This window comes from Zonotrichia leucophrys, chromosome 26 (genome assembly GCF_028769735.1).
Source record: "Zonotrichia leucophrys gambelii isolate GWCS_2022_RI chromosome 26, RI_Zleu_2.0, whole genome shotgun sequence".
Lineage (NCBI taxonomy): Eukaryota > Metazoa > Chordata > Aves > Passeriformes > Passerellidae > Zonotrichia > Zonotrichia leucophrys.
Window position 1 is genome coordinate 2379427 of NC_088195.1, and position 21239 is coordinate 2400665.

The 21239-nt window shown below is 53.6% G+C and overlaps 1 protein-coding gene across 1 annotated transcript; it reads right to left on the bottom strand.

The window, feature by feature from the left end:
* Positions 1–19: 19 nt before the first annotated feature.
* Positions 20–18967, bottom strand: CCND3 (cyclin D3). The gene is made up of 5 exons (XM_064732882.1): positions 18459–18967; positions 15313–15528; positions 7797–7956; positions 6971–7104; positions 20–1300 (listed from the first exon to the last, which is right to left on the bottom strand). The coding sequence occupies exons 1-5, from the start codon at positions 18654–18656 to the stop codon at positions 1142–1144; spliced, it is 867 nt and encodes a 288-aa protein (XP_064588952.1). The 5' UTR covers positions 18657–18967; the 3' UTR covers positions 20–1141.
* Positions 18968–21239: the final 2272 nt, after the last annotated feature.

Genomic DNA, 21239 nt, shown 5'->3' on the forward strand with positions numbered 1-21239 from the left:
AACATTTCCTCTTGCACAGGCAGGCCCTGTCCCAGCCCTCCTGCTCGCAGGGGGCAGTGGCTCCGTGGCTTTCCGGGCCAGGCAGGCTCAGGGAGGAGCAGCAGCCCCACCTTTTTCCGCCGGGTTTTTGCGGGCTTGGTGCCATCCAAAAGGAAGATCTCGACCTCCTTTTCCACACATCCCCCCACGGGAGGACAACAGCCACACGTCCAGATGTCCCCAGGGAGCAGCAGATTCTGCCTCCCATCCCTGTGGAGTCTCTGGCTTCTCCTGGCTAATTCCACTCTGGATTTCTTATAGAAAAGCAGCATTATTTTTTTTTTTCTTTTCTTTTTTTTTTTCTGTTTTACAACAATTTTTATAAAAAAAAACTTAACAAGGAATCAACAACAACAACAACACAAAAACGCGGTAATTGCTTTCCCAACTCAAGTGCGCAGCAAAGTTTTCCACCCTGTCAGGAGGCAGCTCCAGATCCACCTTTGGCGGATTTGGACACAGCTCCCTCCTGAGCACGACCTGAAATCCCTGCCTTGGAAGAGTGGAGATGCATCCCAGACCATAGCAGCACATTCAAAGGTTTTCCTTAAATCCTAGTCTGATGCCTAAGCTACCAAAGGCAGCTCTGAGCAGAGTCTGCACTGCCCAGGGAGCCAGGGAAGGGAGAAAGGGCGAAGGCACTTCACTGGGGAGGAGAGGAGAGCAGCACCCTGAGCAACCCCAGCTCTCCTCCCTCCCCTTTTCCCAGCAGTGAACAATAAATTAAGCAGCCGAGGGGACCTTGAACTCCTCCCAAGGCGCGTCCCCGAAATTCCCACATCCAACAGCAAAAACCCAAACGAGCCCCCACGGCTCCTCCCCAAGCACAAGCAGCTGCACGGCGTCCCCTGGAGCCTTGGGGACGTGGCACGAAGCAACCAAGGGGCCACCAAGCAGCTGCTCCACGAGCCCCACAACAGCCAGGAGTGACCAGGACTGGGGTGGCTCTGGGATTTTCATCCGTGAGGAACCCGGAGAGCCAGGGAAACACCAACACACAAACAATTCCAACTTCCCCTCCAGGCTCCTGGCTGGGCAGGGGGGTGCAGCGAGCTGGGGGTGTCCGGGCAGGGGCTGCAGCTCTGGCCAAAGGGCTCCTTGCTCACAGGTTGACGTCGGTGACGTCCGTGGGGGTGCTGGTGGGCTGGCTGCCCGCGTACGGCGCCGCCTTGGAGCTGAATTCCTGCTGGGGTTGGGATGCCTGCTTCAGGCTCTCGGCCAAGGCCGCCTCGATCTGCTCCTGGCAGGCCTTCAGGCAGTCCTGGAACGGGGAAAGGCACATGGGACATCACATCCTGCTCCTGCTGCTCCCTCACAACAGCGCTGTCCCTGTCCCCGGAGCTCCTCGCCCAGGGATTCTCCCAAAAAACCTCTCAGGGCTTCATCTCTGACCCCCCAGCAACCTCTTGGGTTGCAGTGCTACAGCTTGTTATGCCTATGGCAATAATATATTGCTTTTCTGCAAGCAGACATGGTATTTCAAGAGAAGACACTGACTTCATCTGCAAGGCCAGGGCATGAAAGAAATGAAAATAATTATTGATTTTTTTTCCATCTGAGCAGCAGCAAAAGGAGATTTTCTCCATCTTTGTCCCTCCCCAGGTAAATCCCCACACTGTGGTTGTTCTCCTCAATGCTGACCCCTGTTCTGCAGGGATGTGTCCAGTCCTGGAGCCAGGGGGTGGCTTCAGATGGGTGACAAGAGCAGGACAAGCTTCCCAAATGCCACAAATGTTGATGTCCTTGGGACATGGATCCCCCTCCAGCTCCCCAGGCCCTCCAGCCCAGCATTGCCAGGAATTCTGCTGGGTGCCCCTGGTTCAGAACCTTCTGACAAGGTTTCCACCCTCCTGTCCCCTCTGGGACACCCCAGAACCTCGCCAGAAATGCAAACCCTGCTCTGGTTTTGAGCTGTAAAAGCAGGAGGAAACTCCCAGCCGGACACCCCAGGGGCAGGGCCCGGCCCGGTGACAGTTTGCACCTCACGGGGACATTGTCACACCCTGAGATCTCTTACCAGGAATCCGCGGCGCTTCTTAGAAACTGACAGAGGATGTGGCGAGCGAAAATAGCAACGCCCGGCTCCTCCCGCCCGGCTCCTCCCGCCCGGCTCCCCTGCCCCGCTTCCCGTCAGTGCAGCCTCCTCCTGCCCGGCCCTGAGTGCCAGGGGCACCTGGGCAGGGGCTGGGCATCTCCATGGGCACCTGGGCAGGGGCTGTGCATCCCTACAGACACCTGGGCATCTCCATGGGCACCTGGGCAGGGGCTCTGCATCCCCTGGGCATCTCCATGGGCACCTGGGCAAGGGCTGGGCATCCCTACAGACACCTGGGCATCTCCATGGGCACCTGGGCAGGGGCTGGGCATCCTCATGGGCACCTGGGCAGGGGCTGTGCAACCCTACAGACACCTGGGCAGGGGCTGGGAATCTCCAGGGGCACCTGGGCACGGGCTGGGCATCTCCATGGGCACCTGGGCAAGGGCTCTGCATCCCTACAGACACCTCGGCATAGGCTGGGCATCCTCATGGGCACCTGGGCATGGGCATCTCCAGGGGCACCTGGGCATGGGCTGGGCATCTCCATGGGCACCTGGGCAGGAGCTGGGCATCCTCATGGGCACCTGGGCATGGGCTGGGCATCTCCATGGGCACCTGGGCAAGGGCTCTGCATGCCCTGGGCATCTCCATGGGCACCTGGGCAAGGGCTCTGCATCCCTACAGACACCTGGGCATCTCCATGGGCACCTGGGCAAGGGCTGGGCATTCCCTGGGGCACCTGGGCAAGGGCTCTGCATGCCCTGGGCATCTCCATGGGCACCTGGGCAAGGGCTCTGCATGTCCTGGGCATCCCCATGGGCACCTGGGCAAGGGCTGGGCATCCCCATGGGCACCTGGGCATGGGCTGGGCATCCTCATGGACACCTAGGCAGGGGCTGTGCATCCCTGGACATCTCCATGGGCACCTGGGCAAGGGCTCTGCATTCCTGGGCATCCCTGGGGCACCTGGGCAGGAGCTGGGCAACCCTACAGACACCTGGGCAGGGGCTGGGCATCTCCATGGGCACCTGGGCATGGGCACCTGGGCATGGGCTGGGCATCCCCACAGACACCTGGGCATGGTCTGTGCATCTCCTGGGCCTGAGCTGGGCATCCCCTGGGGCACCTGGGCATGGGCTGGGCATCCTCATGGGCACCACATGGGCTGGGCATCCTCATGGGCACTGGCAGGGCTGGCATCCCACAGACACTGGGCAGGGGCTGGGCAATCCCCACAGACACCTGGCATGGTCTGTGCATCTCACTGGGCCTGAGTGGCAGATGCCCTGCATCCCTGGGCACCTGGGCAGGGGCTGGGCATCCTCATGGCACCTGGGCATGGGCTGGGCATCTCATGGGCACTGGGCAGGGGTGGGCATCCCTGGACATCTCCATGGGCACCTGGGCAGGGGCTGGGCATCCTCATGGGCACGGGCAGGGCTGGGCAACCTACAGACACTGGGCAGGGGCTGGGATCTCCATGGGCACCCGGGCAAGGGCTGGGCATTCCTGGGGCACTGGGCATAGGTGGGCATCCCCGCAGACACTGGGCATGGTCTGTGCATCTCCTGGGCATGAGCTGGGCATCACCAGGGGACACTGGGCATGGTCTGTGCATCTCCTGGGCCTGAGCTGGGCATCACAGGGGCCTGGGCATGGTCTGTGCATCTCCTGGGCCTGAGCTGGGCATCACCAGGGGCACCTGGGCACGCTCAGGAAGCAGCAGCAGCAGCACAGGTGAGGGAGCTGAGCCCAGGAGCTCTCTCAGGAACCCCAAGCTCTGTGTTCAACCCCAGGAGGAGCTGCCCTGGCTGGGGCTGTTTGTGAGGCACCCACAGCTGGGCAGGGGGCACAGCAGGTGCTGGGGAGGGCCAGGAGGGGCCAGGAGGGGACAGGAGGGGACAGGAGGGGACAGGAGGGGCCAGGAGGTGCCAGGAGGGGCCAGGAGGGGACAGGAGAGTGCCAGGAGGGGACACGAGGGGACACGAGGGGACAGGAGGGACAGGAGGGGACAGGAGGGGACAGGAGGGGACAGGGGGGGACAGGAGGGGACAGGAGGGGACAGGAGGGGCCACGAGGGGCCGGGGGGGCCGGGAGGGGACAGGAGGGGCCAGGAGGGGACAGGAGGGACAGGAGGGGCCAGGAGGGGCCAGGAGGGGACAGGGGGGGACAGGAGGGGACAGGAGGGGACAAGGAGGGGACAGGAGGGGCCAGGAGGGGACAGGAGGGGACAGGAGGGGACAGGAGGGGACAGGAGGGGACAGGAGGGGCCAGGAGGGGCCAGGAGGGGACAGGAGGGGCCAGGAGGGGACAGGAGGGGCCAGGAGGGGCCAGGAGGGGACAGGAGGGGACAGGAGGGGCCAGGAGGGGACAGGAGGGGACAGCGGGGACAGGAGGGACAGGAGGGGCCACGAGGGGCCAGGAGGGGACAGGAGGGTGTCAGGAGGGGACAGGAGGGGACAGGAGGGGCCACGAGGGGCCAGGAGGGGCCTGGAGGGGCCACGAGGGGCCAGGAGGGGACAGGAGGGGACAGGAGGAGACAGGAGGGGACAGGAGGGTGTCAGGATGGTGCCAGGAGGGTGCCAGGAGGGGACAGGAGGGGACAGGAGGGGACAGGAGGAGACAGGGAGGGGACACGAGGGGACACGAAGGGACAGGAGGGGCAGGAGGGGACAGCAGGGGACGGGAGGGGCCAGGAGGGGACAGGAGGGGACAGGAGGAGACAGGAGGGGACAGGAGGGGACAGGAGGGGCCAGGAGGGGACAGGAGGGGACAGGAGGGGACAGGAGGGGACAGGAGGGGCCAGGAGGGGACAGGAGGGGACAGGAGGGGACAGGAGGGTGCCGGGCTCCATTTCAGCTCCTCTCCCTGCACAGAGCCCTCCCTGCCTCCCACCTGTTCCCTGCACGGCCCCGGCCCCCAGAGCAGGTTGGGAGCAGGTGGCTGCACTGATTCTCTCTCTTCAAAAAGGCCCCAGAGAACAAAAAAAATTCCATCTGCACAAACAGAGCAGGAGCCTCCCCCCGGACAAAGCCACCCCGGGTCCTGGCAGGGAACTGTAACCCACCTGGGCAGGGGAGGAGATCAAAGGGGAGAGCAGAAGCTCAGATTGGAGCCCCACAGGGTCCCTGCGCCCCCTCCCAGGGCACGGAGGGGCTGCAGAGCCCCCCCAAAGCTGCCAGGTTTCATGTGCCACCCCCCCTGTCCCCCCCAGGTGACACCGGACACTGAGGGGAGCAGATGCTGAGCCTGAGTGTCCCTGTCCCCGTCCCAGGCCGAGAACCCGATCCTGCCAACACCTGCCCGGGCAGGGAACGGATCCTGCCCTTTGTGCGCCGCTCCGAGGGCTCCGAGCCCGCCCTGGCTGTGCCTGATCAGCCCCGGGCTCTGCTCAAACCGGGGCAAACAGAAAATTCCACAGAACCCAGAGCAGATGGGGCTGGAAGGGCCCTCGAGTCCATCCCTGCAGCCCTGGCTGACCATCAGCACGGCCAGTCCATCCCAGTGACCATCATGGCCAGACCATCCCAGTGACCATCATGGCCAGACCATCCCAGTGACCATCATGGCCAGTCCATCCCAGTGACCATCACGGCCAGACCATCCCAGTGACCATCAGCACGGCCAGACCATCCCAGTGACCATCAGCACAGCCAGTCCATCCCAGTGACCATCATGGCCAGGCCATCCCAGTGACCATCAGCATGGCCAGGCCATCCCAGTGACCATCATGGCCAGACCATCCCAGTGACCATCAGCACGGCCAGACCATCAGCACGGCCAGACCATCCCAGTGACCATCATGGCCAGGCCATCCCAGTGACCATCAGCATGGCCAGACCATCCCAGTGACCATCATGGCCAGACCATCCCAGTGACCATCACCATCTCTGGCTGACCATCAGCACGGCCAGACCATCCCAGTGACCATCAGCATGGCCAGACCATCCCAGTGACCATCACCAGGGCCAGACCATCCCAGTGACCATCGGCACATCCAGACCATCCCAGTGACCATCACCAGAGCCAGTCCATCCCAGTGACCATCAGCACAGCCAGGCCATCCCAGTGACCATCATGGCCAGACCGTCCCAGTGACCATCACCATCTCTGGCTGACCATCAGCATGGCCAGGCCATCCCAGTGACCATCAGCACGGCCAGACCATCCCAGTGACCATCACCAGGGCCAGACCATCCCAGTGACCATCAGCATGGCCAGGCCATCCCAGTGACCATCAGCACGGCCAGACCATCCCAGTGACCATCACCAGGGCCAGACCATCCCAGTGACCATCAGCACGGCCAGACCATCAGCACAGCCAGACCATCCCAGTGACCATCATGGCCAGACCATCCCAGTGACCATCATGGCCAGACCATCCCAGTGACCATCATGGCCAGTCCATCCCAGTGACCATCAGCACATTCAGACCATCATAGGCTGACCACCACCATGACCACTCCATCCTGGGCTGACCATCACCACAGCCAGACCATCCCAGGCTGACCATCACCATGTTCACCTGGAGCAGGTGACACAGGTGACACAGGTGACACAGGTGACACATCAGGTGGATCTGGAACATCTCCAGAGGCACAGAGCCCACACCCTCCCCATGTCCCACCCTGATGGAGGGGCAGGAAGGCTCCCACAGCCGTGCCAGCCCCAGTGCCCACTCCCAGCTTGGTGCCAGCCCCAGTGCCCACTCCCCAGCCCCGTGCCCGTCACTGACCAGCTCGGTGCCCGTGGTCCTGGCCAGCAGCTCGGTGCCAGCCCCAGTGCCCACTCCCAGCTCAGTGCCAGCCCCAGTGGCACTCCCCAGCCCCAGTACCCACTCCCAGCTCGGTGCCAGCCCCAGTGCCCACTCCCAGCCCGGTGCCCGTCACTGACCAGCTCGGTGCCCGTGGTCCTGGCCAGCAGCTCGGTCAGGGCCTCCCCGCTGCCCGGCAGCCCCAGGCCGTGCGCGGCGGCGCCGATGCTGCCGGTGGCGATCATGGACGGCGGGTACATCACAAACGTGCAGTCTGCAAACGCCACAGAGGGCAGAGCAGATGTCAGGGAGGGTCAGGCAGGGTTTGGGGTCAGGGTTATATTATATTATATTATATTATATTATATTATATTATATTATATTATATTATATTATATTATATTATATTATATTATATTATGGAATAAAATAATATAATATTATAATATGATGTTATTAATTTAATATGATATATAATGTAATATAATGTAATGTAACGTAATATAACACATAGAAAATATAATATTATCGATTCTATTATGCATTATGTTATATTATAATATGGAATAATATAATATTACAATATTATACAGGAATACAATACATTATTGATATAATATTATATAATATAATGTGGGACATAATAGATATGATATTATATTATATTGTATTGTATTGTATTATGTTATGTATATTATATTATATTATGTTATATTATATTATATTATATTATATTATATTATATTTTAGCCTTCTAAGAAGTTGGAGCCAGATTCCCAATTCCTCCTCCATCCTTGGACCCCACCTGCCCTCCCACAGGCACACAGAGCCTGGCACACACCCCTGCTCTCCTGGCATCCCACAGCACCATCCCACCCTGAACCCTGACTGCAAAGAAGCCCCCAAAAAAGGAGGGGAGCCCATGCCAGGCGTGCCAGGCGTGCCAGGCGTGCCAGGAGCCCCCACCTGTGGCGCAGAGGGCGATGAAGGTCTGCGCGTGCTTCTTCACCAGCTCCACCTTGTCGGCGGGCAGCGGCAGCCGGTGCAGGATGTGCGGCAGGAAATCGTTGGCGATCACCGACACCAGGTCCCACTTGAGCTTCTCCAGCACCAGCAGCTCCCAGTGCTGAGGGCACAGAGAGAGGGGGCAGCACGTTATGGGGGGCTCAGGGGGCTCCAGGGACAGGGCAGGACGGGGAAGGGCACTGGGGCTGTCCCCACACTGTCCCTGTGCCACCATGCCAGCCCAGAAGGCCCCAGGACCAAGGCAGGACAGGGGAGAACAGATGGGTTGTCCCCACTGTCCCCAGGCTGTCCCCATGGCACAATTCCAGCCCAGGAGGCTCCAGGATGGGGAAGGGCAGAGGGATTGTCCCCACGCTGTCCCCAGGCCACAATTCCAGCCCTGGAGGCTCCAGGATGGGGAAGGGCTGTCCCTTGGGCTGTCCCCATGCTGTCCCCAGGCCACAATTCCAGACCAGGAGGCTCCAGGGCCAGTGCAGAACAGGGGAGAGCAGATGGGTTGTCCCCATGTTGTCCCTGTGCCACCACACCAGCTCAGGAGGTTCCAGGGCCAAGACAGGATGGGGAAAGGCAGAGGGGTTGTCCCCACACTGTCCCCATGGCACAATTCCAGCCAGGAGGCTCCAGGATGGAGAAGGGCAGAGGGATTGTCCCCATTGCTGTCCCCAGGCCACAATTCCAGCCCTGGAGGCTCTGGGATCGGGAAGGGCTGTCCCTTGTGCTGTCCCCACTCTGTCCCCAAGGCACAATTGCAGACCAGGAGGCTCCAGGGCCAGTGCAGAACAGGGGAGAGCAGATGGGTTGTCCCCATGTTGTCCCTGTGCCACCACACCAGCTCAGGAGGTTCCAGGGCCAAGGCAGGACAGGAAAGGGCAGAGGGGTTGTCCCCACTGTCCCCAGGTTGTCCCCATGGCACAATTCCAGCCCAGGAGGCTCCAGGATCGGGAAGGGCAGAGAGATTGTCCCCATTGCTGTCCCCAGGCCACAATTCCAGCCCAGGAGGCTCCAGGATGGGGAAGGGCAGAGGGATTGTCCCCACACTGTCCCCAGGACACAATTCCAGCCCTGGAGGCTCTGGGATCGGGAAGGGCTGTCCCTTGGGCTGTCCCCACGCTGTCCCCAGGCCACAATTCCAGCCCTGGAAGCTCCAGGATGGGGAAGGGCTGTCCCTTGTGCTGTCCCCACGCTGTCCCCAAGGCACAATTCCAGCCCTGGCCATGTCCCCGCTGAGGCTCCAGAGCTGCCCTGGGCTCAGGTCAGGCCCAGGTTCATTTCTGCTCCCCACACTCAGGATCCCCCCAGCGCTGCCCCGGAGCTCAGCACAGACACTTTGAGGAAGTGACAACAGTGACAATTCTTTCCCAAGCTCAGATCTTCATTTTCCCCTTTTTTTTCTGGTTGTTGCCTCCCTTCCCCTTGCACAACAAACCCGCCCTGGGTTGCTCAAAGGGGCAGAATTGCTCAAGGTGCCCCAAAACCCACACTGGGCCAAATTTGTCACCCCATTGTCCCCACAGGAGCCATTCCTGCCCCAAAGTTGCTTTCCCCAAGCTCTGAGCAGCTGAACCCCCCCTCAGCCAGGCCAGAAAAGTCTTTATAAAAATAAAATAAAATAAAATAAAATAAAATAAAATAAAATAAAATAAAATAAAATAAAATAAAATAAAATAAAATAAAATAAATAAAATAAAATAAAATAAAATAAAATAAAATAAAATAAAATAAAATAAAATAAAATAAAATAAAATAAAATAAAATAAAATAAAATAAAATAAAATAAAATAAAATAAAATAAAATAAAATAAAATAATGAAATAACATAAAAAATAACATAACATAAAATAATGTAAAATAAAAATAATAACATAAAATAATGTAAAAATTAAAATAAAATAAATTAAAAAATAAAATAACATAATAATCACATAAAATAAAATAACAGAAATAAAATAATAACATAAAATAACATAACATAAAATAAAATAAAATAAAAATAATAACATTAAATAATGTAAAATAAAATAATGTAAAAATAAAAAACAAAATAAAATTACACAAAAATAGTAACATAAAATAACAGAAATAATAAAATAATATAAAATAACATAAAATAAAAAAATAACATAAGAATAATAACATAAAATAAAATAAAATAAAATAAAATAAAATAAAATAAAATAAAATAAAATATTAAATTAAAAAAACAAAGAATTAAATTTAAACAAAACACCAACCCCAAGGTGGGTTAGAGAAGGGCCTGGACGGAAACCCAACTTCCTCCAAATGGACAAATCCCTCCTTGCATCATTTCCTTCTCCCCCAGAATAACTCCAGAGCGCTTCTGTGTCCTTCTGAAGGGCTGAGCTGCTGCCAAGCCCCTGCCCGAGGAGGAGGAGGAGGAGGAGGAAGCAGAGGCCGGGAATTCGAGCCAGCTTCCTGCAGGGATGGCCCCGGGCCACCAGGATGTGCCATTGTCCCCAGGCTGCTGAAGAAGCTCCCCTGGCCCTGCTCTGCCCTCCCTCCTTCAGGGGGTTGGGAAAGAGCAGGGGCTGAGCACAGAGGGGGAAGGAGCAGCTCTGGGGTGAGGAAATTCAGATTTAACTCCCTCAGGGCCCTCAGTGAGGGTGAATCCCTCAGATCCCTGGGTATTCCCTCCATTCCCTCTTTACTGGAGCAGGGAGTGAGCACAGAGGGGAAAGGAGCAGCTCTGGGGTGAGGAAATTCAGATTTAACTCCCTCAGGGCCCTCAGCCAGGGTGAATCCTTCAGATCCCTGGGTATTCTCTCTTTATTGGAGCAGGATTTGCCCCAAAAAGGGTTGAAATCCATGGAAATCCAGTAAATTGGATTTAACTCCCTCAGGTCCCTCAGTGAGGGTGAATCCTTCAGATCCCTGGGTATTCCCTCTTTATTGGAGCAGAATTTGCCCCAAAAGAGGTTAAAATCCATGGAAATCCAGTAAATTTGATTTAACTCCCTCAGGGCCCTCAGTGAGGGTGAATCCCTCAGATCCCTGGGTATTCCCTCCATTCCCTCTTTACTGGAGCAGGGGGTGAGCACAGAGGGGGAAGGAGCAGCTCTGGGGTGAGGAAATTCAGATTTAACTCCCTCAGGGCCCTCAGTGAGGGTGAATCCCTCAGATCCCTGGGTATTTTCTCTTTACTGGATCAGGATGTGCACCAAAAAGGGTTGAAATCCATGGAAATCCAGTAAATTTGATTTAACTCCCTCAGGGCCCTCAGTGAGGGTGAATCCCTCAGATCCCTGGGTATTCCCTCCATTCCCTCTTTATTGGAGCAGGATTTGCCCCAGAAAGGGTTAAAATCCATGGAAATCCAGTAAATTTGATTTAACTCCCTCAGGGCCCTCAGCCAGGGTGAATCCTTCAGATCCCTGGGTATTCTCTCTTTATTGGAGCAGAATGAGCTCCAAAAAGGGTTAAAATCCATGGAAATCCAGGGAAGAAAAGGATCCAGTTTGCTTGGAAAAGCCAAAAAAATCACTTTTGACCCCCAAAATAAAATTATTTTCATTCATGAAACATCCAAGCGCAACCCAGGGATCCTGGAAGGGAGGAAAATAAATTCATTTATTTTATATCTCCTTGCTGGATGGAAGAGGAATTCCCAGCAGGAATGGAGCCTGGGAATGAGGGGGAACCTGCAGGGATGCTCCAGGCTGAGCTGGGAACAGCAAATCCTCCCCAAAAAATCAGATTTAAACCTGTGGGGCCACCAGGAGTGGCCGTGGTGTCCCTCAGGGATGGGGCACCCCATTGCTGTGGGATCCCCATCCCTCATCAGCTAATTAGGAGTGTTAATTAAGGCAATCAGCACCCACTAATGACTGTTGTGGAGGGGAGGGGATTTTCCCCAGAATTGGGAAAAACCAGGTTGAGCTCAGAGCTCTGCAGTGCCCCTGAGTCACCACCTGAGAGTTTTGGGGGTTCTGGGGCTCAGATCCCACCCCAAAACCACCAGGGGGGTGATGAGTAACCCCAAAAAGCCCCCGGGGTCCCCAGGGATGCTCTGTCACTGAGGAGAGGTCACTGCTCCCTCCTCAGGCCCCAAAAAAAGGGTTTTTCTCCCATTTCCTCCCTCGTGGCTGAGGCTGAGCTCGCTGGGTTGGATCTCAGAGGTTTTATCAGAAAACTTTTGGCCTTTCAGAGCTCAGAATGGAACTTTGTGGGTGCAGGATGAGAAATGCAGGGGCAGAGCAGGAATTCCACCCATCCCCAGCACCCACTGAGCCCACAAAGCCCTCACAGCCATTTCTGCTGCTTCACTCTGCACCTAAAATCCCAATTTTCCTGCTGCTGTGGAAGTGAAATCTCCCACATTCCCTCAATTCCCACATTCCCCCAATTTCTGCAGCTGGGGGGGAGGCAGAGCTGCAGAAATTGGGGGGATGTGGGAAATTCACATTCCCTGACCCTGAGCTTGGAGATGTCACTGCAGTGACAGCCCAGAGTGACAGCCCAAAGTGACAACTCAGTGGTGGCACAGAAAATTTCCTCCACAACCAGGATGGGGACAATTGAGGGGACAATTCTGCTGCCCAACACAGGAAGAGTAGAAAATCCTTCACCAAAGAGGAGGGGAATGCAGAGGGATGGGATCAGGAGATGCCAGGAGGATCTGGGCACTGGGAAGGCACCAGAATTGTGACTCTTGGAGATGTCACTGCAGGGACAACTCAGAGTGACAGCCCAGAGCTGGGACAGGAAACTTCATCCACAACCAGGATGGGGACAATTGAGGGGACAATTCTTCTTCCCAGCATGGAGAGGATGGAAAACCCTTCACCAAGGAGGGAGAAAACGCAGAGGGATGGGATCAGGAGATGCCAGGCAGGAAATGGGCACTGGGAAGGGACCAGAATTGTGACTCTTGGAGATGTCACTGCAGTGACAGCCCAGAGTGACAGCCCAGAGCTGGGACAGGAAACTTCATCCACAACCAGGATGGGGACAATTGAGGGGACAATTCTTCTTCCCAGCATGGAGAGGATGGAAAACCCTTCACCAAAGAGGGGAATGCAGAGGGATGAATCAGGAGATGCCAGGAGGATCTGGGCACTGGGAAGGCACCAGAATTGTGACTCTTGGAGATGTCACTGCAGTGACAGCCCAGAGTGACAACTCAATGGTGGCACAGAAAATTTCCTCCACAACCACGATGGGGACAATTCTTCTTCCCAGCATGGAGAGGATGGAAAACCCTTCACCAAGAAGGAAGGCAATGCAGAGGGATGGGATCAGGAGATGGGCACTGGGAGGGCACCAGAGCTGTGACTTTTGGAGATGTCACTGCAGTGACAGCCCAGACAGCTCAAAGTGACAACTCAGTGGTGGCACAGGAAACTTCATCCACAACCAGGATGGGGACAATTGAGGGGACAATTCTTCTTCCCAGCATGGGGAGGATGGAAAATCCTTCACCAAAGAGGGTGGGAATGCAGAGGGATGGGATCAGGAGATGCCAGGCAAGAACTGGGCACTGGGAAGGCACCAGAGCTGTGACTCTTGGAGATGTCACTGCAGTGACAGCCCAGAGCTGGGACAGGAAACTTCATCCACAGCCAGGAGGGGACAATTGAGGGGACAATTCTGCTGCCCAGCATGGAGAGGATGGAAAATCCTTCACCAAAGAGGGTGGGAATGCAGAGGGATGGGATCAGGAGATGCCAGGAGGATCTGGGCACTGGGAGGGCACCAGAATTGTGACTCTTGGAGATGTCACTGGAGTGACAACTCAGTGGTGGCACAGGAAATTTCCTCCACAAGCAGGATGGGGACAATTGAGGGGACAATTCTTCTTCCCAGCATGGAGAGGATGGAAAATCCTTCACCAAGGAGTGGGAAAACGCAGAGGGATGGGATCAGGAGATGCCAGGGAGGAGCTGGGCACTGGGAGGGGGCACTGGGATGTTCCCAGAGCTGTGACTCTTGGAGATGTCACTGCAGTGACAGCCCAGAGTGACAACTCAGTGGTGGCACAGAAAATTTCCTCCACAACCAGGATGGGGACAATTGAGGGGACAATTCTGCTGCCCAGCATGGAGAGGATGGAAAACCCTTCACCAAAGAGGAGGGGAATGCAGAGGGATGGGATCAGGAGATGCCAGGAGGATCTGGGCACTGGGAAGGCACCAGAATTGTGACTCTTGGAGATGTCACTGCAGTGACAGCCCAGAGATGGGACAGGAAACTTCATCCACAACCAGGATGGGGACAATTGAGGGGACAATTCTGCTGCCCAGCATGGAGAGGATGGAAAATCCTTCACCAAAGAGGAAGGGAATGCAGAGGGATGGGATCAGGAGATGCCAGGGAGGAGCTGGGCACTGGGAGGGGGCACTGGGATGTTCCCAGAGCTGTGACTCTTGGAGATGTCACTGGAGTGACAACTCAGTGGTGGCACAGGAAATTTCCTCCACAAGCAGGATGGGGACAATTGAGGGGACAATTCTGCTGCCCAACACAGGAAGAGTAGAAAATCCTTCACCAAGGAGGGAGAAAATGCAGAAGGATGGGATCAGGAGATGCCAGGAGGAAATGGGCACTGGGAAGGGACCAGAATTGTGACTCTTGGAGATGTCACTGCAGTGACAGCCCAGAGTGACAACTCAGTGGTGGCACAGAAAATTTCCTCCACAACCAGGATGGGGACAATTGAGGGGACAATTCTTCTTCCCAGCATGGAGAGGATGGAAAACCCTTCACCAAGAAGGAAGGCAATGCAGAGGGATGGGATCAGGAGATGCCAGGAGGATCTGGGCACTGGGAAGGCACCAGAGCTGTGACTTTTGGAGATGTCACTGCAGTGACAACTCAGAGTGACAGCCGAGAGCTGGGACAGGAAACTTCATCCACAACCAGGATGGGGACAATTTGAGGGGACAATTCTTCTTCCCAGCATGGAGAGGATGGAAAATCCTTCACCAAAGAGGGAGAAAATGCAGAGGGATGGGATCAGGAGATGCCAGGAGGATCTGGGCACTGGGAGGGCACCAGAGCTGTGACTCTTGGAGATGTCACTGGAGTGACAGCCCAGAGTGACAGCCCAAAGTGACAACTCAGTGGTGGCACAGGAAACTTCATCCACAACCACGATGGGGACAGTTGAGGGGACAATTCTGCTGCCCAACACAGGAAGAGTAGAAAATTCTTCACCAAAGAGGAGGAAATGCAGAGGGATGGGATCAGGAGATGCCAGGCAGGAAATGGGCACTGGGAAGGGACCAGAATTGTGACTCTTGGAGATGTCACTGGAGTGACAGCCCAGAGCTGGCACAGGAAATGTCCTCCACAACCAGGATGGGGATAGTTGAGGGGACAATTCTGCTGCCCAACACAGGAAGAGTAGAAAATCCTTCACCAAGGAGGGAGAAAACGCAGAGGGATGGGATCAGGAGATGCCAAGAAGATGCCAGGCAGGAACTGGCACTCAGGGCTTTACCAGCAGCTCCTGGGGCGTGACGGAGTTGTCGGTGTAGATGCAGAGCTTCTCCACGGTCAGGGGCATGGTTTCCCTCAGCTTGGAGGCCAGCAGCATGCACACAGCCCCCAGCAGCTGCAGGTGGTTCTTGTGCACGGCCACCGAGGCCAGGAAGCGATCCACGTAGTTCATGGCCAGCGGGAACACCTCCTCCTCACACTTCTGCTCCTCGCACACCTGCCTCGGAGAGAAAAGGAAGTTTTGGTGAGGGCAGGGAGCTGAGCTCGGCCCTGGAGCTGCTGTTTCACGCTTGTCACAGGGAGCTGCCCCCGTGGTGTCACCCCTGAGGCTTCACCTTCCTGCAGGGGAGCAGCTGCAGCTCCAAAGAGCTCGTGGAGAAACCTCAATTTGCCCCATTTGGCCTCATTTCTGCTGGGGATGCCCCTGCCAGCTGCCACCCCTGCCCTGGGCAGCTCTGGAGGGTGGAGAGAAGGATCCAGGGCTGGCAATTCCACCTGGAACACGTGGATAAATCTGAATTTGCCCCATTTCTGCTGTGTATTCCTGGGGATGCCCCTGCCAGCTGCCACCCCTGCCCTGGGCAGCTCTGGAGGGTGGAGAGAAGGATCCAGGGCTGCTGGAACACGTGGATAAATCTGAATTTGCCCCATTTCTGCTGTGTATTCCTGGGGATGCCCCTGCCAGCTGCCACCCCTGCCCTGGGCAGCTCTGGAGGGTGGAGAGGAAGATCCAGGGCTGGCAATTCCACCTGGAACACGTGGATAAATCTGAATTTGCCCCATTTTTGCTGTGGACCCTTCACAGAACCAGGGTGGACCCTTCACAGATCCCTGGATATTTTCTCTTTGAAACCCATGGAAATCCAGGGAGGAAGACTCTCCATGGACAATTCAGATTTAACTCCCTCAACCAGGGTGAACCCTTCACAGATCCCTGGATATTTTCTCTTTGAAATCCATGGACAATTCAGATTTAACTCCCACAACCAGGGTGGATCCTTCACAGATCCCTGGATATTTTCTCTTTGAAACCCATGGAAATCCAGGGAGGAAGACTCTCCATGGACAATTCAGATTTAACTCCCTCAACCAGGGTGGATCCTTCAGATCCCTGGATATTTTCTCTTTGAAATCCATGGACAATTCAGATTTAACTCCCTCAACCAAGGTGAACTCTTCAGATCCCTGGATATTCCCTCTACACAGGAGTAGGATGTGCCCCAAAAAGAGTTGAAATTCATGGAAACCCTGGGATCTCCCAGTGCCTCAGTTTCCCTCCCTCAGGTTGCTGAGGGGTGGAGAGAAGGATCCAGGGCTGGAAATTCCACCTGTAGCACATGGATAAATCTGAATTTGCCCCATTTTTAATGTGCCCTGGTGGAGGGCGCTTTTTACTGGAGCAGGATGTGCTCCAAAAAGGTTTAAAATCCATGGAAATCCAGTAACCTGGGTTTAAATCCCACAGTCAGGGTGAATCCTTCAAAGATCCCTGGATATTCTCTCTTTGAAATCCATGGAAATCCAGGGAAGAGGACTCTCCATGGACAATTCAGATTTAACTCCCTCAACCAGGGTGAACCCTTCACAGATCCCTGGATATCTTCTCTTTGAAATCCATGGACAATTCAGATTTAACTCCCTCAACCAGGGTGGATCCTTCAGATCCCTGGGTAGGATGTGCCCCAAAAAGAGTTGAAATTCATGGAAACCCTGGGATCTCCCAGTGCCTCAGTTTCCCTCCCTCAGGTTGCTGAGGGGTGGAGAGAAGGATCCAGGGCTGGCAATTCCACCTGGAACATGAGGATAAATCTGAATTTGCCGCATTTTTGCTGTGTCCTGCTGGGAACGGCTCCTGCCAGCTGCCACCCCTGCCCTGGGCAGCTCTGGAGCTCCAAATTTCCTTTTTTTTGGTGCGTTTTTTGGCTGGAGGGTGGAGAGAAGGATCCAGGGCTGGAAATTCCACCTGTAGCACATGGATAAATCTGAATTTGCCCCATTTAGCCCCAATTCTGCTGTGCCCTGCTGGGGATCCCCTGGGGAGCTCCAAATTTCCTTTTTTTTGGTGCATTTTTTTGGCTGAAGGGTGGAGAGAAGGATCCAGGGCTGGAAATTCCACCTGTAGCACATGGATAAATCTGAATTTGCCCCATTTAGCCCCAGTTCTGCTGTGCCCTGCTGGGGATCCCTTGGGCAGCTCTGGAGCTCCAAATTTCCTTTTTTTTTGGTGCATTTTTTTGGCTGAAGGGTGGAGAGAAGGATCCAGGGCTGGAAATTCCACCTGTAGCACATGGATAAATCTGAATTTGCCCCATTTAGCCCCAATTCTGCTGTGCCCTGCTGGGGATCCCCTGGGCAGCTCTGGAGCTCCAAATTTCCTTTTTTTTGGTGCATTTTTTGGCTGAAGGGTGGAGAGAAGGATCCAGGATTGCCAATTCCACCCGGAGCTCTCCAGGGACGCGATGACAATCAATGGCATCACCCAAATAACCCCCAAATTCCCCAAAATTCAGCCACCAGCAGCTCCCAAATTTCAGCCCCGTGTCTCTTATCTGTCCCCAGCCACTTGTCACAGCGAACTTCCTTCTTTCGACACCGCCACCACCAAATCTATTGCGGTTTCTGCTCCTCCTGCAGCCAACGCCACCCTGGTGCCAGCAGCGATGGGGACAATGACACGCGGGTCGTGACATCCCCCAGTGCCACCTCGCTGCTTTTAGAGCCGCTCCCAAAGGGGGGGTTTATCTACAAAAGGGGATTGCGGGAATAATGATAGCAAAAGGGGGGAAAAAAAAATTCCCTTTAAAATGGAAATATTCTGGATTTTTTGGAAGCGCTGCCCGCAGCATCGGTTGGGACAGGCAGGACGGAGCCCTGCAGAATTGTCATTTATGGGGACCCTGCCCCAAACTCCACCCGCAGATTAATTTTTAATTTCAGGAACTTAACAGCAGCGTTGTTATTATTTCCCCCTGGGGGCTGAGCTGAGCCCTGCCCGGAGCTTTTGAGGAAAAAAAAAAATCCCAATTTTAACACAGGAGAGCGAATTTCACCCTCCATCCCCACCGGCATCACCGCTGTGCCCGGACACCCATCAGCTCTGCCTTGTCCCCAGGGTTTTTGGGGTCAAACCCCGCAGCATTCCGGTACCTCCAGCATCCAGAAGGCCAACATCTTGCGCATGTAGGGCTGGATGTCCCTCTGCACGCACTGGAAGTAGGACACGCGGGGGCTGTAGCGCTCCTCCAGGCTCAGCAGGCTCTGCAGCACCCGCCGGTCCTCCAGCAGATGCGGGTCCAGCCCGGCGCGGGGGGCGCGGGCCGCGGGTTCCACGCACAGCAGCTCCATAAGGGGGCGGGCAGGGGTTATGGGGACACTGAGGGGACGCTGTGGGGACGCCAAGGGGACGCTCGGAGGAGGCGCCGCGGGCACCGCCGGCTCCGCCGCGGGACGCCGGGAACTGGCGCCGCTCCCGCCCCGGCCCCGGCTCCAGGCGCCGCCGCGCGCCGGGAGGGGGCGTGCCCGAACAGCGCCGCAGCCAATCGCCGAGCGGCACCGCCGCGCTGCAGCCAATCAGAGACAGGCAGCGCCGCGCCCGCAGAGTTGGAGGGAGTGGTTATAACGGTACTGACCAATCAGAGCGCTGAGCGCCGCGGAGGGGGCGGAGCCGGGGTGCTCTGGCGGGACGGGCGCACGTGGGGCGCTGCTGCCATCTTGGGGGGGGGACACGGGGACAGACAGGGGGACAGACAGACGGACAGACAGACGGACACTGCGGCACCCCCCGCGCGTTTCCGCCGCGTCCCCTTCATCTTCCTGCTCCGAGGCGCCTGGCAACCTCTGACACTTGAATTTCTTATCCTATAACTTTTTTTTCTTTTTTTTTTCCCATTTTTTCCCTTTTTTTCCTTTTTTTTTTTCCTTTTTTCTTCTTTTTTTAGCACATTTTTTTCAAGGCTGCGGAAATAATCAGCCCTGCACATGTTTGCACCCTGCTGGCTTCCAAAATTCGCCCTGGGGCGGGAGATAACCGTGGGGGGAGCTGCCCAGATAAGCTGGAAAGCATATAAAATTTATATTTTATATAGAATTTTAAAATTTTGTATATTAAATTTATATTAAAAATTTATATCGTTTTTAATATTCTATATATAAAATGTATATTAAGTATTTTTAATATAATTATGTTTTATTTTATATATAAAATACATAAAGTAAAATTTTTAATATAAAATACATAAAATAAATATATAATAGAAAATATAAATTTTATCTATTTTATATATGAAATTAAATATTTTATATGTAAAAATATAAAAATTATATAAAAGATATAAAAATATAAAATAAAAATTGAAATATATAAAATATAAAAAATATAAATAATAATAAACCTAGAATTAAAAATATATAACAGAAAAATATATAAAATAAACTAAAATAAAATATTGTCCCCACAAAACTCAGGAAGAGAGCAAAAATTTCTGGGATCTGCCATTTAATAATTGCAACTTGTGCCATTTAATATTGCAATTATTGCCATTTAATTATTGTCATTTATGCCATTTAATATTGCCATTTATGCCATTTAATTATTAACAAAAATAACAAAACTTAAATGACAAAAATAACAAAACTTTTGACTCCAGCAAAGGAGTCAGAAGTTTTGTTATTTTTGTTATTTAAACCCCAGTGGTTCCTTTTGGGCCTTCTGGTTTTGTTATTTTTTAATTTTTGTTATTTTATTTTTTTTTAATTTTTGTTATTTTAATTGTTTAGTTTTTTGCTCCTTTTCTGGTGTTTGTGGCCCCAAAAAAGGGGGAAGGGAACATTGCACAAGCTGCTGTTCCCTCCAGATGATGACTGGGCAGAACTGGAACCTCTGAAAGCCACAAGGAGAAGCTGGAAATGCAAAAAAAAAAATTAAAATGCAGGATCCTAAAAAGCCTAAAATGTCTGAGTGTGGGCAGAAAAATGGGGGAAAATTCCAGGAAAACCAAATTTTGGTCACTGCTGGCCGTAGATAGGCGATTTCCTGGCTTGGACAAGGTTAAAAAAAGGAAATTCCTTGGGAGTGCAAATGACAAAAAAACCCTCAGAGGTTTCCAGGGGCTGGGCAGGGTGAGGTTGGTCTTGGCTGAAGGATAAAATTGGGATTTTTTTGGGAATGTTGGTGATGAAAAGTGGGAGTTTTCCATGGAATGTGGGGGCATTTCTGTGTTCCTGGAATTGCTGGGGCTGGAAAATCCCAGCCCAGTCTGGGAATGGTCCCCAGTTTGTCACCAGCTCTGTCACATCCAGGAATTCCTTGGGCACCTCTGGGAATGGGGACTCCAAATTCCTCATGATTTTATGGGGAAATTCCTCCTGATTCCATAGGAAATTCCTGATTCCATAAGGAAATTTCTCCTGATCCCACAGAGACATTCCTGCTGATCCCATAGGAAAATCCTCTTGATTCCATGAAGAAATTCCTGATTCCACGAGGAAAATCCTCCTGATTCTATGAAGAAATTCCTCATGATTTCATGGGAAAATTCTTCCTGATCCCATAGTATATTCCTCTTGATTTCATAGGAAAATTCCTGCTGAGTTCCTAGGAAAATTCCTGCTGATTCCATGAGGAAATTCCTCCTCATTTCATGAGGCAATTCCTGCTGATCCTGTAGGAAAATTCCTCCTAATTCCTTGAGGAAATTCCTGCTGATTCCATAGGAAAATTCCTCCTGATCCCATAGGAAAATTCCTGCTGATTCTATGAAGAAATTCCTGATGATTTCATAGGAAAATTCTCCTGACTCCACAGGAAATTCCTGATTCCACAGTGAAATTCTTCCTGATTTCATTAAGAAATTCCTCCTGATCCCATAGGAAATTCCTCTTGATTCCATAGGAAATTCTTCCTGATTCCACAGTGAAATTCCTCCTGAT